The sequence below is a fragment of the Chiloscyllium plagiosum genome, unplaced genomic scaffold, assembly GCF_037043375.1.
Source record: "Chiloscyllium plagiosum isolate Xiang-an unplaced genomic scaffold, Cpla_swu_hap1 HiC_scaffold_49, whole genome shotgun sequence".
Classification (NCBI taxonomy): domain Eukaryota; kingdom Metazoa; phylum Chordata; class Chondrichthyes; order Orectolobiformes; family Hemiscylliidae; genus Chiloscyllium; species Chiloscyllium plagiosum.
The window spans coordinates 13,477,721-13,492,796 of NW_028270187.1; the positions used below are offsets into that span (position 1 = coordinate 13,477,721).

Below are 15,076 nucleotides of genomic sequence, written 5' to 3' on the forward strand. Positions count from 1 at the left end.
GAACAAAATCAAACAGATATAAATACAACAGGTGCTGGAGATCTGAGACAAAACGCAAAAATTGCTGGAGAAACTTAACAGGTGTAGTAGTATTCTTGGAGAGAGAAACAGAAGTAACATTTGGAGTTGTTTGTGCTGTTTTCAGAATAGCCATCCTGACAAAATATAAAAAATAGGGGACACTATCTGTTTCGACTCATCACATTTTGATGCCACCACAAAGTTCCTAGTGCACAATCGCAAGTCACGATGGGTTTATCCAACATGGACGTCTTTACCTGTGAATCATTTAAAGCAAGACAGAACAACTAAAATGAAATACCTACCTTTTACAATGATGCTTACATCGAGTGAGATCCATTTCCTGAAACCAAGTTTCTGTTCACATCGATAAGTTGCTCCATCTGAAAATCTCGCCATTGCTATCATGTACTCTGATTCATGCTCTCCTTCAATTAAGAAATTGTTTCGATACCAAAGGAAGGAGTAATCTCTGTCAAATCTCCAGGAATAACTGGAGCATTTCAGAACAGAGGTTTCACCAAGCAGCAGGGTCGTTGAATGGACTTGCACAGTCAATGTCATATCTGAAGCTTAAAGAAGAAAATATAACTTGTAAGATCTGAAAGACCTTAGTAGCCCATATTACAATATAAGGGTAGGGAAGTCTTACTGCAACAATACAAAGGTGCTGGAGGGAACCACATCTGGAGCACTGCAGCGTCTTCAATCCACCAATTTAAGGAAAGATTGAATTTAGTTGGAGGTAGTCCAGATAATGTTCACAGAGCTGATCCTTGGAATGGAGGGGCCATCTTATGAGCAAAGGCTACACAAGTTGGCATGATGGCTCATTGGTTAGAAATGTTGCTTCACAGTTGCAGGGACCCGGGCTCGATTTCAGCCTCAGCCGACTGCCTGTGTGGCGTTTTCACATTCTCCCAGCGTCTGCATGGGTTTCCTCTGGGCGTTCCAGTTTCTTCCCACAATCCAGAGATGTGCAGGTTAGGTGAATTAGCCATGCTAAATTGCCCCAGTAGAGTTCAGGAATGTATGTTAGATGCATTGGTCAAGAGTATTAGATTGTTATTCTTCGAAGGGATGGTGTCGACTTGTTTGGCCGATGGGACTGTTTCCACACTGCAGACATGCTATTTTAAAAAGTTGTGATTCTGCGCACTGGAGTTGAGAAGAATGAGAGGTGTTTCATTTAAATATATAGGGGCTTGACAGGGTGAATGCTGAGAGTATGTTTCCCCCTCATGGGATACTCTAGGACCAGTGGTCACAGTCTCAGAATAAAGAGGTACTGATTGAAGACTGAGATGAGGAGGCATTCTCTCAGAGTTGGGAATCTTTGGAACTCCTTGCCACAGAGAGCTGTGTGGGGTGCAGAGTCCTTGTGTACACTGAAGGCATAGATTCTTGATCAGTCGAGGAATTAGTGGAAAGGAAAGGAAAGGGGATGTGAAGAATGTTAGATCAGTAATGATATCATTGGTCGAGACATACATGTGGAGAATCTCGGGATTATCAGCACGTCAAGATTGTATAATCTAAATTCTGATCCGAGAATGCGTTGTGTAAGGGGAGGTGCTGGCCTGGTGGAATTATTGACTATTAACTATTAATCCAGTGACCCACGGTCAAATCCCACCATGGTAGGTGGTGGAGTTTAAAATCAGTTAATAACAATCTAAGTGTAATTATGACACTAAATTAACTGCTGATTGCCAGGGGAAAATAAATGTGTTTCACTAGTGTCGTTTAGGCAGGAAATCTGCCAACAGTACCCAGACTAACCTACACGTTAATACAGCCACACAGTAATGTGGTCGACTCTCAACTGCCCTCTGGGCAATTAGAGATCGGTAATAGGTGCCTGCCTAACTACCATCATGCACTGCCCAAAAACTCCGAAAAAGGTAATGGGCTGGAATATTAAGTTAATCATCAATTTTAGTTAAAATGTAAACGACATATGGACGGTATGAATACTGGCTGGGTGGTTCATAGTAAGGGGGAAGGCGTTAGGTTAATAGGTGGATCAGTCAACAGGGCAGGCCATTGACAGATGGAGTTGAAAACTGTTTAATGAGAAGTAATGCACTTTGGGGAAAAAAACGCATTAAATGAATGGCAGGACACTAGGAAGCTCAGGAGGAACCGAGAGATCTTGTGGTGATTGCTCACAGATCCCTGGAGGTGGCAGGACTGTTTAATATGGTTGTGAAGAAGATATAAGGGACACTTGCCATTATCATGAAGGTGTAGATTATAAGAGCTGGGAGGTGATTTTGCAGTTGGACAGGACTTTGCTGAGGCCGCAGCTGGAGCACTGTGTGCATTTCCAGTCTCTGCACTATAGGAAGGGTGTGATTGCACTGGAAGGGGGCATAGCAGATTCACCAGAATTTTCTCTGGGTTATAGCATTTCAGTGATGAAGAGAAGCTGGATAAGCTTTTGAGGGGCATGGACAGGGGAGTTGGAAGCAACTCCTCCCCTTAACTGAAGAGTCAATAAGAAGGAGGGAGATATCATTTTAGAGTGAAAGGCAGAAGGTTTAGAGAGGGAACTGTGGATAGTTTCGTCCAGAGGGTGGGAGGGTCTGGAAGGAACTACCTGGGAGGCTGATTGATGCGGGAATCCCCTCAATGTTTAAAATGCTCTCAATCGCCCACTTGTCATGTCATAACTTCAAGTCTATTGGTCTAGTGCAGGATAGTGGGAATAGTGTAGATACATCAGTACAGAGCTGATGGGCAGAAAGGTCCCTTCTGTATTTTACATGAGCAGAACTCTATGACTCACTCACTAAAGTAAATGAGAAGCTAAATTAACTTGCGAGTGAAAAGAGATGATTCATTCAATTCAATGCCATTTCCCTCACTATATTGTAACTGGGAACAGTGAGCAATCCGTAGGAGACGGCGAAGCTGGTTTGACACTTCTTCCATAATCAGTTGGACCCTCAGCAGTCTTTAGGATGTGGCAGAGTGTACGATGCAGAGTGTTAAGGACAGAATGTGACACAGCACGGGATGGAAAAGATATGCCCCAGTGCAGGATGACGTCCAATGGAGGACGTGAGCCCAGTGTAAGGTGATGCAGAGTGTAGTGTGAGGCCCATTATAGAGTGAGGACCAGTATAGGATTTGATCCAGTGTAGGTTGAGGCCCAAGTTCGGATAAGGCTCACTTTAGAATTTATTTTCCCAGTTTATAACGGCAACCAATGTAGGATGTTTCTCAGATTCGAATGGGGCCTGGTTTAGGATGAGACCGAGTTTATAATAAGGCCCATGCAAAATGTTTACAAGTTTACATTATGCCTCAGTGTAAGGTGTGGCCTAGTTTAGGAAGTGCCACTGTGTAGGAAATAGCCCAGTGTGGGATGTTTCCCAGTTTAGTATTAGTCTCAGTTTAGGATAAACTACACTTTAGATGACGCCTAGTGTAGGATGAAGTTTAGTTTGAGATGTGGAAAGGTTTAGAACGAGGCCCAGTTTAGGATGTGACTCAGGGAACAATGCACCTAGTTTAGAATGAGACTCAGATTCCACTATAGTCCAGTTTAAGATCTGTTCTAATATAGCAAGTGGTGAAAGTGAGGACTGCAGATGCTGGATATCAGAGCTGAAAATGTGTTGCTGGAAAAGCGCAGCAGGTCAGGCAGCATCCAAGGAGCAGGAGAATCGACGTTTCAGGCACGAGCCCTTCTTCAGGAATCCTTCTTCATTCCTGAATGTTCAGCTCTATAGCAAGTGGTCCAGTATAGGATGTTTCCCATTGTAGAATCAAGTCCAGTTTATGATGAGGCCTAATTTAGGACTTGGCCTAGCCGAAAGGTCGACTCTCCTGCTCCTCGGATGCTGCATGAATGGCTGTGCTTTTCCAGCACCACCGTTTTTGACTGTTTAGAATGAGGCGCATTTGAAGATAAGGTCTAATTTGGGATGTGGCCCAGTACAAAATATTTCCCAGTTGAGGACGTATTGCTGTTTAGACTGAGACACAGTTGAGGATGTGGCCCAGTTCAGAATAAGACCCTTTTTAGGATTTTACTTAGTTTTGGATGTCACCCAGTTTAGGCTGAGACCCAGTTTTAGAATGTGGCAAACTTTATGCTGAATTCTAGTTTAGGATTGGGCCCAGTACAGGATATGACTCAATTTGGGATGATACCCAGTTTAGAATGAGGCCCCGTGTAAGGACTGGCCCAGCTTGGAAGGAGTTGGTGTTTAGGATAAGATTCAGTTAGGATGAGGCCCAGCTTACAATTGGGCGCAATTTATAATGGGGCACAGTTTATGATCTGAACAACAATTGGATACGGCTCATCTTAAGGTGAGACCCAGTTTGGTACATAGCCCACTATGCTGAGGCCAAGTTTGGGATTAGGCCCAATTTAGCATGAGGCTCAGAATGAGATGTGGCCCAGATTAAGGTGAGGCCTACATTGTAATGTGGCCCAATTCAGGGTGAGGCCCAGGTTAGGATTGTGCCCAGTCTAGCATATGGCTTATTTAAGGATGTCATCCAGTTTAGAATGAGGCCCCATGTATGATCTGGACCAGTTTTGAATGAGGCCCAGTTTAGGATAAGTTCCAGTTTAGGCTGAGGCCCAGTTTAAAATGGGGCACAATTGACAATGGGGCCCAGTTTATGATCTGAACTACAATAGAAAGAGGCTCATCTTAGGGTGAGACCCAGTTTGGCATGTGCCCTCTATAAGCTGAGGACCAGTTTGGGATGTGGCCCAGTTAAGAGTGAGGCCAACTTAGGATGTGGCCCTTTTAGTGTGAGGCTCAGAATGGGATGTAGCCCAGTTAAAGATGAGGCCCACTTGACAATGTGGTCCATTTTAGATTGAGGCCCAATTTGAGATGTGACGTAGTTTAGGATGAGACCCAGTTTAGGATGTGGTCCAATTTAGGGTGAGGCACAGTTTACAATGTGGCCCAATTTACTATGGGGCCCACTTTATGATCTGAACCACATTAGGGTGACGCTCAACTTAGAGTTAGACCTAGTTTCGCATATAGCTGACATTAGGCTGAGGCCCAGTTAGGGATGTGGCCCAGTTTAGCATGAGGCCAATTTAGGTTATGGCCCAGTTGAAGGTAAGGCCCACATTGTAACGTGGCTCAGTTTAGGATGACGCCCGATTTGGGACGTGTCCCAGTTTATGTATCAGGCCCAGTTTGGGATGTGGCCCAATTTAGGGTGAGCAACCAAATGGGATGTGGCCCAGTTTAAGGTGAGGCCAACGTTGTAATGTGGCCCACTTTAGGTTGAGGCCCTGTTTGGTATATGACCCAATTTGGGATTTGGCCCAGTTAGGGTGAGGTCAATTTAGGATGCAGCCTACTTTAGGGTTAGGCTTGGAATGGGATGTGGCCCAGTTTAAGGTGTGGCCCACTTTGGGATTTAACCCAGTTTAGGGTGAGGCCCAGTTTACAATGGGGCCCAATTTACGATGGGGTCCAGTTTATTACCTGAACAACTTTAGGGTAAGGCTAATATTAGGGTGAGACCCAGTTTGGTATGCAGCTGACTTTAGGATGAGGCCCAGTTTGGGATGTGGCCCAGTTTTGGGTGAAGCCAATTTAAGTTATGGCTCAGTTTAAGGTGAGGCTCAGAATGGAATGCGGCCCAGGTTAAGGCGAGGCCCTCTTTGTAGTGTGGCCCAGTTTCGGCAGAGTCCGTGTTTGGAATGTGGCCCAGTTTAAAGTGAGGCCCAATTTGGAGTGTGGCCCAATTTAGGATGATGCCCAGCTTTGAATTTGGCCTAGTTTAGAGTGAGGCCCAGTTTGGAATTTGGCCCAGTTTATGGTAATACCCCTTTTAGAATATGGCCCATTTTGGAGTAAGACCTAGTTTGGGATGTGGCCAATTTGGGTGAGCTCCAGTTTGAAATGTGGCACAGTTTAGCATCAGGTCTAGTTTGGAATGTGGTGCAGTTTAGCATCAGGTCTAGTTTGGAATGTGGTGCAGTTTAGCATCAGGTCTAGTTTGGAATGTGGTGCAGTTTAGCATCAGGTCTAGTTTGGAATGTGGTGCAGTTTAGGATGAAGCCCTGTCAAGTGAGAAAAGTGGGTAAATCTCTCTGGAGCAGCTGGGTCCTGACACCAGATCTCCTATCAGTCATGTATCCGACCGAATACTGGAGCAGGTTTAAGGGGCCAAATGGCCTACTCCTATTTTAATTTCTTCTGGTCCTGATGGTCAACATTAAAATCTGGGGAGTTCGAGAATTCCCTCCCTTGGGAAGTGGGATTGGTTGCCTCTGTGCATCGTTGTGTCCCTTGGGACTTGATGAATGGGACAGCATGCAGTATGATATATTGTGTGGTCTCTCCAAAAAGATATGGTGTTCGACACAGAGTATGCACATCAAAGCTCAACGTTTCCGTACCAATGGTCACCATTTTCAAAGGTTCAACTCGTGAAGAGGAGCTCCGATCACTGTTCCTTCGACACTGGTAAGAGCCTCCAGTTTTACTGTCAGCTTTTCTTCGGAGGTGATAAGTATAATCCTCGTAAATGTTGTTCTTATACCAGAAAGCTGTTATAAATCTATTGTTGTACCGACACTTTAGAGTGAACCACTCCCCTTCTTTAATGACACCATCCCTGGGATGAGTTATGACGACCTCTGTGGATTGGCCTGCAGAACAACAATAACAGTCATTTCTAATGAGTAAAACATCAATCGAAACCTTTCACTCTTCATCACAGTTAATGCACTTGCTGTTTCTGCCCGATGCAAAACTACAATCGGTCGATTAATCAATGTTAATTGATTAATTAATCCAAATACTATCCTCCATTATTAGGAACAAGTCAGGAATGTGATTCAATAATCTCCATTTGTTTGGATGGGTTCACTCAACACTCAAGAAGGTCGAAACCATCCGAGGACAAAGCAGCCCCTGCTTGTTAGGAACCACATTCCTGAACATCGATTCCCACCAAAGTCGATGGTCTGTAGCAGCAGTTTGTACCATCTAGGAGATGCACTGCAGAAATTCACCACAGATCCACAGACAGCAACTTCCAAAGCCACAACCAATTCCATTCAGAAGGATAACATGTGAACACCACCGCGTGCTAGTTCCCATCTGACGCACTCACAATCCTAACTTGGAAATACATCAGCCATTGTTTCGTGTTGCTGGGTCAAAATCCTGGAATTACCTTTTTTAGGGTATTGTGGGTCTGCCAATACATGTGTACTGCTCAGGTTAATGAAGCAGCTCACCACCTGCTTCTCATTTGGGCAACTAGGGACGGGGACAATAAATAATGTGCCCAGCCAGCGACGCCCAGGTCCCATACGCAGAAATGATCTTCAATGGGACTCCATCTACACAAGGACAGTGCAGGGGGTCATTCTTATTGATACGGTCATGGACAGATGGATCTGCAGCTGGCATGTTGGTATGGATGAAGTCGGGTTGTTTTTCCCACTTGGTTGGTTCCCACGCCACCTGCTGCAGACCCCATCTAGCAGCTATGCCCTTTAGGACCCAACCAGCTTGGACAGTAGTGCTGCTGCCGAGTCACTGTTGATCCCCCCCTCAGGTTAGATTTTCTGCCCTTGTCATCTTCAGTGCATCCTCTAAAGGTTGTCTAACACGGAGGAATACCGATTCATCACCTGCGGGAGGATGGTACATGGTATTCAGCAGGAGGTTTCCATGACACCTCATATTGTCCAGAGTCAATGTTGAAGACCCGCAGGGTAACTCCCTCCGGACTGTATCCCCCTGTTCAGCTACCTCTGCTGGGTCTGTCCTGCTGTGGGACAAAGCGTATTCAGGGATGGTAATATCGGTGTTTGGGAAACTGTCTGTGAGGTATGATTCAGTGTGTCCGAAGATGACTCTCCCAATTTTCGCACTAGCCTCCACATGTTAATGAGGAGGTCTCTGCAGGGTCGACAAGCTATTTCCTCCATTGTCTATTCTGGTTTCTGGTTTGATGCTGGGTGATGGGTCTAGTTTCATTTCATTGTTGAGACTTTGCAACGATGGATAAAACTGAATGGTTTGCTTGGCCATTCCAAAGGACAGGGATAAACCGCTTCTAGACTCGACATGTTAACGCTACTTCACTCTCCTTGTAGATGCTGCTAGTCCTGCCGAGTTTCTCCAGTATTTTCTGTGTTTATAATTTGTAATGTTAATTCTGTTTCTCTCTCACTCCATAGATGCTGCTAGACCTGCTGAGTTCCTCCAGTACTTTCTGTATTTATACCGTTAAGTCTGTCTCTCTTTCCCGTAGATGCTGCTGGACCTGCTGGGTTTCTGCAGCACTTGCCATGTTTGGAAGCTGTAACGTTAATTTTGTTTCTCTCTCTCTCTCGCTCTTTCTCACACACACACACACACACACACACACACACACACACACACACACACACACACACACACACACACACACACACACACACACACACACACACACACACACACACACACACACACACACACACACACACACACACACACACACAAAACTCTCTCTCTCTCGTAGCCCCCCACTCCCCATCTCTTTCCCAACAGATCTGCTAGAATGTTGAAACATGGCATTTTTACTTTCCTGTCCTGATTAATTCGAGACAAGAAACTTCAAACAGAATCCGTTCATTCCCCAGGAACAGTGCTGCCAAGTGTATATCAGCAAAGAGTCCCAACTTCCTAAAGTGACCAGGATCTATTAAATGAATTATTCTACCAGGGCAAAGGGTATCAATGTTAATGAGATCCACCTTCGCAGTATTGGTTGCTACAAAATACAGCTTTCTATCAACTTTGGATGTTTATAAAGGAACATGTGATTGGAACATTGCTGTCTGTTACACATATGGCAAATTCACCACAGTCTTACAAGATCATTGGGCTCCTCTCTCAATACTGGGTGATGGTATAACTTGAGGGTCACCACTCCTCAGGCGAGGGGAGAGGTTGAGAAGGAGAGTGCTTCACGGTTACCTCAGCTGCCATGGGAACTGACCTCATGTTGTTGGCATTTCAGTGTATTACAAAGCAGCGTTCCAAGGGAGTTCTCCGCCCCCAACCCTCCATTGGGGCGGTAATGGGAGGAGTTCTGGAGCAGGGTGTAATTACAATTTAAATAACTTTAATCCACATCCAACCCCAAATTCACTGGAGACAAATAAATTGATTTATTCCAGAGATTTATTTTAAGAAGTGTGATTGAGCAGTTTATGCCGATACTCTCTGGAGTTTAGAGGAATGAAAGGAGATCTAACTTAGGGATATAGGAAAGTAAAAGGGGGGTGGGGTTGACAAAGGAGATGGATAGAGGATGTTTCCTCATGTGGGACTATATAGAACGAGACATTATCAATTCAGTAAAAGAGGAAGGCGCAGATTGAGTACAGAGATGGGAAGAAACGGATTCTGTCAAAGGGCGTGTGTGCATCTGTGGGACTATTGCAACCACCCCCGTCCCCACGGTCCCATGGAGAGGGGTTTTCGGGAAACTGGCTAAACTGAAGGAGGAAATAGACAGACGTTCAATCACTGGCAGGTTAAAGGAAGCGAGGACAGAAAAAAGGCGTTGAGGTCCAGATGGCATCAGCTGCGATTGCATGGAATGGGAGAACAGGCTCCAAAGGGGCTGAACATAATCTCCTGCTTCTAGCCCTTATGTATTTATGACGTACAATGCACAACAGAGTAGAATTTGCACACTGCAGGAGTACCGAGGGACAATGCCAATAGTAAACACAATCAATCCCTAACACTGAGGATCCGTACAGAGCAGAAACAAGCCATTCGGCCCATCAAGTCAACACCAACCCTCTGAAAAGACCCCCCTACCCTATCCCTGTAACTCTGCATTTCCCACAGCTAATTCACCTAACCTACACATCCCTGGACATAATGATAATTTCCCATGGCCAACCCGCCTAGTCTGCACATTTTAGACTGTTGGAGGAAACCCAGTTAGACACAGGGAGAATGTGCCAATTGCACATAGACCACAATCCGAGGCTGGAATTGAACCCGGGTTCCTGGCACTGTGAATCAGCAGTTTTAATCACTGAAGAACCGTGCCACACCCTGAGTCTGATCTGCTATTCAACAGCTGATCTGCAGCCTAACTCCACAAACCTACCGTTGGACCCTAGCCCGTTAATACCTGAGGAAACACAATCTCTCAGATTGAAAACTAACACCTGGTCCCAGCCTCCACTGTGGCTTGTGAGTGAGAGTTCAAACATCTCCTGACCTTTGTGTGCAAATCGTGAAATGTAACATTATCAACATACCGTATGCCACCAGATACGAAATGTTTCTTACTGTTAAAAGAAAAGAGAGAGAATTTAGCGTCACGTCTACAAATGTTCGTATTTTCAATTGTAAACTCTGTGAGATGATGCACACGCCCATGCGATCAAGAGTCCTTTGCTTAAAGAGGAATCAGCTGTTGGCCACAGGATTTGAGCAGGATTTCTGTTTGTTAAAGGGGTAAACCGTTTCTTTTTACCCTGAGTTTGTACGTTTGCGTGAGAAGCACTGTAGCCTGTGAGAAAATGATGAGTTATATTTCAGGGACACGAAATATTGAATGGAAATGTCTATTAAATCTGCTCAGATCGATAACTCAGGGCATGCCACAGTAGACTCATAGAGTCATTCAGCACGGATACAAGCCCTTCGACCCAACTCGACCATTGTCAACAGGTTTTCCACAATAAATTAAACCAGCCCCACTTGCCTTCAATTTAGCCCATATTCCTCTAAACCTTTCCAATCCATGTCCCTGTCCAAATATATTTTAAATGTTTTAATTGTACATATTTCTACCACTTCCTCTGGCATTTTGTTCCAAATACACTTCCTGTTTGAAAAAGATCCCCCTCAGGTCCCTTTTAAATCGTTCCCCTCTCACCCTCAAGCTATGCCCTCTAGTTTTGGATAAGGACAAGATAGAAGTCTGGGTAACAGTACGTAATATGGAATGCCCACTTTAATACAATAGTGTCTCACAGTACATGAAAAGCCCTTTGAACCAAACAATCTGTACCCAAAAATACTAAAGAATGTTCCCATTCAACGGGTGAGGGTGAACTGAAACAGAGAGTCACAGTCTAAAGGAGACTGAGATGGGGAGAAATGTCCTCACCCAGAGAGAGGGACCCCTGTGGGATTCCCTACCACAGAAAACAGTCAGGGGCAGAACACAGAAGTGCCCCCATCTCTCTATCTCCCTTGTCATCATCCGTTTCTCTCCTTCAATACTGCCCCTCATTTCTCTCTCTCCCTCATTTATATCCCTATCTCTCTCACTCTCTCTCCCTCAATTCTACCATGATCTCTCTCTCTCCTTGAATTCGATGGAGTCAATGCTCCCTCACTCTCCCCTTTAATCCTGCCCCCACCTTGTCTCTTCCTCAAATCTACCCCATCTCTCTGTCGCTGTCTCGTTCACTTCTACATCATCCCTCACTCTCTCTCCCTCAAATTAACCCCATCTTTCTTTTTCTCCCTCAATCCTGCCCCATTTCTCTTTCTTTCCCTTTCCTTCAATCCTGCCCTTCCCTTTCTTTCTGTCTATCTCATTCAACCCACCCTCCTCTCTGACAGGAATTATAACTACAAGCTCAAATACACAAAATAATTTGAATAATTTTAGCTCCTCCAAACAGCATGGCTCTGACATCTCCCTAATCCTAGTGGCAAATTCACATGATGTTTCATTTATATATAAAGCTGTAACAACCACTTACAAAACATGAGCAGGCAAAATTCCTTCACATACGTCATCATGTGGAATCCAAACGCAGAGGCCTTCCCTCTTTCTCTGGGAGGGTAAATACTTCAGGGGGCAATTAATTTCTCCACCAGCCTTCCTAAGAAAGGAAAATAAATAGGTTTCTGGCTTCATTGAGCAGGGAATGAGACCGCTCAGTCTATCCACCAGTGGTGGATACTTGTAGTCTGTGACTATCCATCTCCCTGAGTGTGTTACAAACTGTTACTCCACACCGTCCCTTTTATTTCCACAATTTTCTCTCTTTACCTGTGGCAAGGAAAAGGAGCTCAGCAAACAGAGAATTATGCGGCATGGGAACAGGGCCTTCTGCCCATATCATCCATGCCAACCAGGTTATTCAAACTTGTCCCATTTGCTTGTGATTGGCCCCTATCCTGCTAAATCTTTCCAATCAAATCCAATCCAGCACCAATGTCTTTTAAATGTTGTAATTGTACCCATCTCCATAGCTTCCCCTGGCATTTTATTCCATATGTGCAATCAGTTATGAGAAAGATTTGCCCCTCAGATCCCGTAAACTTTTTCACCTCTCAACTTAAACCTATGCTCTCTAGTTTTGAACTCACCTGCCCTGAGGTAAAAACTTTGGCTATTCACCCTATCCAGGCACCTCATGACCTTCGAAACTTTTATGACGTTATTCTTCAGGCTCCCATGCTTCAGGGTTAAGACATCCCAGCCTATCCAACGTCTCCTGATAATCCAATCCTCCAGTCATTGTTAATCGTTTCTGTACCCCTTCTAGTTTAACAACATCCTTCCCGTAGCATCTCCGGCATTGCTATTTCATTCATTAGAGGAATTCTCACCAGAGTTGATCTCTCAATCGATTCTTCAATTAGAGTGAATTGCCTTCAGTTTTCCTTTCCCTTTTCTCTCTCATTAAAACAGCCAGACAAATATGTCCAGCCGGTGCACAGTTTATCCAAAATGTAGATGAACTACGAGGGATTGAACAACACCGCCCACTACTCCCCCACCAGGCCTTTCCCACCACAGGAACCAGGAAGACAACCCTAAGGGGGAGATCTGGTTCTGGCTTCCGCAGATCGGTCTGCAGCTCTGAATCTTCAGCTGTAGGCTGAAAGGGAAACTCTAGCGGTGTCTGTGGGATAACGTTGGGTTTGAGAGAACAAGAAAATATATTAACCACAAGTAGACAAGTATAATGGACTGTCTGCAACTGAAACACACAAAAAAAGGAACTAAGCTTCACCAGTTAACACAGCGTGCTTATTATCTGACAGAAACACTTGCCAGCAACGCAAAAGGATTGATGTGGAATCAACATACTCAAAAATGTAATTATCTTTCTCTCTCTCTTCACAGAGACTGCCAGAACTGTTGAATTTCTGCGGCATTTTCTGTGTCTATAAACTGTAACATTAACTCTCTCCCTCTCTCTCCACACAGATGCTGCCAGATCTGCTGACTTCCTCCAGCATTTTGTGTTTATAACCTGTAATATTAACTCTGTTTCCCTCTCCCTCTCTCGCTCTTTCTTTCTCTCTCTCTCTTTCTCTCGCTTTACAAATGCTGCCAGATCTGCTGATATCCTGCAGCATTTTGCGTTTATAATCTGTAATATTAACTCTATTTCCCGCGCTCTCCCTCTCTCTCGCTCTTTCTCCCCCACTCTCTTTCTGTCTCTCTCTCTCTCTCGCTCTCTCTCTCTCACTCTACAGATGCTGCCAGATCTGTTGACATCCTCCAGCATTTTGCGTTTATAATCTTTAAAATTAACTCTGTTTCTCTGTCTCTGTCTCTCTGTCTCTTGCTCGCTCGCTTTCTCTCGCTGTCTCTCTCTCCCTCTCTCTCTCTACAAATGCTGCCAGATCTGATGAGTTTCTCTGGTACTCTCTGTGTTATTTTCAGATCTCCAGCGTCTTGCACTATGTAGCTTTTGAAACCGGAAAAAAAATGTATTAGTTGTATCAGACGGCAGTGACACCACTCCTGGTGAAAGTGTGCCTGCTGCTGTTCAAGAGAAGAGGAAAGACGGAGGCTGACACACTTCAAAATAACTTTGCAACGCTCTGTCAGAAACATGAGATTATGTGGCTGCAGTTTATGTGGAAGAGATCCATATGACCATAGGATTAGGAGTAGACCATTCAGCCCATCGAGTCTGTTTTGCCATTCAAAGAGACTGGGGCTGATCTGATCATCCTCAACTCCATTTTGTTTACCTTTCCTCTACAACCTTGTGTTTCCTTTCCGATTTAAAAATCTCTCTAACTCAGTCTTGACTATCCTGAAAAACCTAGCGTTGACAGCCCTCTATTGTAAAAAGTTCTACAGATTCACTCCCATCGGAGAGAAGAAATTCCTCCTCATGTCCGTCTTCAATGATTCTGACATGACATCCCTCTGGGCCCATGCTCTCCCACACAAGGGGAACCAACATCTGTCCACATCTCCCCTGGCAAAGCCCTCGAAGAATCTTCAATAAGGTCATCTCTCGTTCTTCTGAACTCCAATAAGGACAGGCACAACCTACCCAGCCTCTCCCTCGTCAGGCAGTCCCTCCATACCAGGGATCAGCTGAGTAACCTTCTCTGTACTGCGTCTAATGTCCAGTCTATTTTTTAAATAAGAATCCCCAAACTATTCACAATCTACCAGCTGTAGTCTGACTAGTTCCTTGTATAGTTTTTTTTTAAGCAAAACGTCCGAAAACACCATTTATTTTTAAATAAATGCTGTTTGCCTTCCCTACGAACTGACTAACTTTGATGCTATTTTTTGTGACTCACCAACAATGAATTCCCGATCCCTCTAATAAGGAAATTCTCCGTGGGAATGTTTTTCAACCTTCTCTGAAGTGGCTTCAGCCTCTGGAATCCAAGCAACACTTCGATCGCAAGGACTAATTTTCTCAACAGCTTGAGGAGTTCAGAGAATTTCTGTATCTTGCGAAGTGTAGTTGGTGTTTTAGAAGTGGTTCCTCATGTACCAGAACATCGGACAGAGTTGCAACACGTCATGGCGTGATTGGAGATCCCCAGTGGGTAGATCTTATGTTGATCCTATTCAGAGATTGACATGCACTCCCTGAAGAACAAGAAAATCTAATTGCCTCCCTCTGTAAAATTAGCTGTCACTACAAATCTGCATTATTTGTCCGCTCTTTCTGTCCCTAATCTGTCTTAGCCTCAATTTAATTCTGTTTTTATATTTATATTTAAAACAAACATTTGTTCTTCCCCTTTCTTTTGACTTTTTAAAAAAAATTGCTGATCTGTTCACTAACTTTATTTGC

General features: G+C 44.4%; 1 protein-coding gene across 4 annotated transcripts in view; it reads right to left on the reverse strand.

The window, feature by feature from the left end:
- The window catches only part of LOC122544519 (Fc receptor-like protein 2), a 32,878-nt gene extending 18,095 nt beyond the window's left edge, over nt 1–14,783 (reverse strand). Inside the window, exons 1-5 of one of the 4 annotated variants that reach the window (XR_015755301.1) lie at nt 14,571–14,783; nt 11,768–11,890; nt 10,307–10,336; nt 6,419–6,670; nt 327–593 (exon numbers count right to left, since the gene is read on the reverse strand). Coding sequence is in view for 3 of the 4 variants with exons in the window: in XM_087984903.1 (XP_087841029.1) it covers nt 327–593; nt 6,419–6,670; nt 10,307–10,336; nt 11,768–11,807 (589 nt within the window). In the remaining variant the exon portion in view is untranslated. The remainder of the gene's footprint in view (nt 1–326; nt 594–6,418; nt 6,671–10,306; nt 10,337–11,767; nt 11,891–14,570) is intronic. The other 3 variants (XM_087984903.1, XM_087984902.1, XM_043683807.2) reach the window with 3 other exon arrangements.
- Nucleotides 14,784–15,076: the final 293 nt, after the last annotated feature.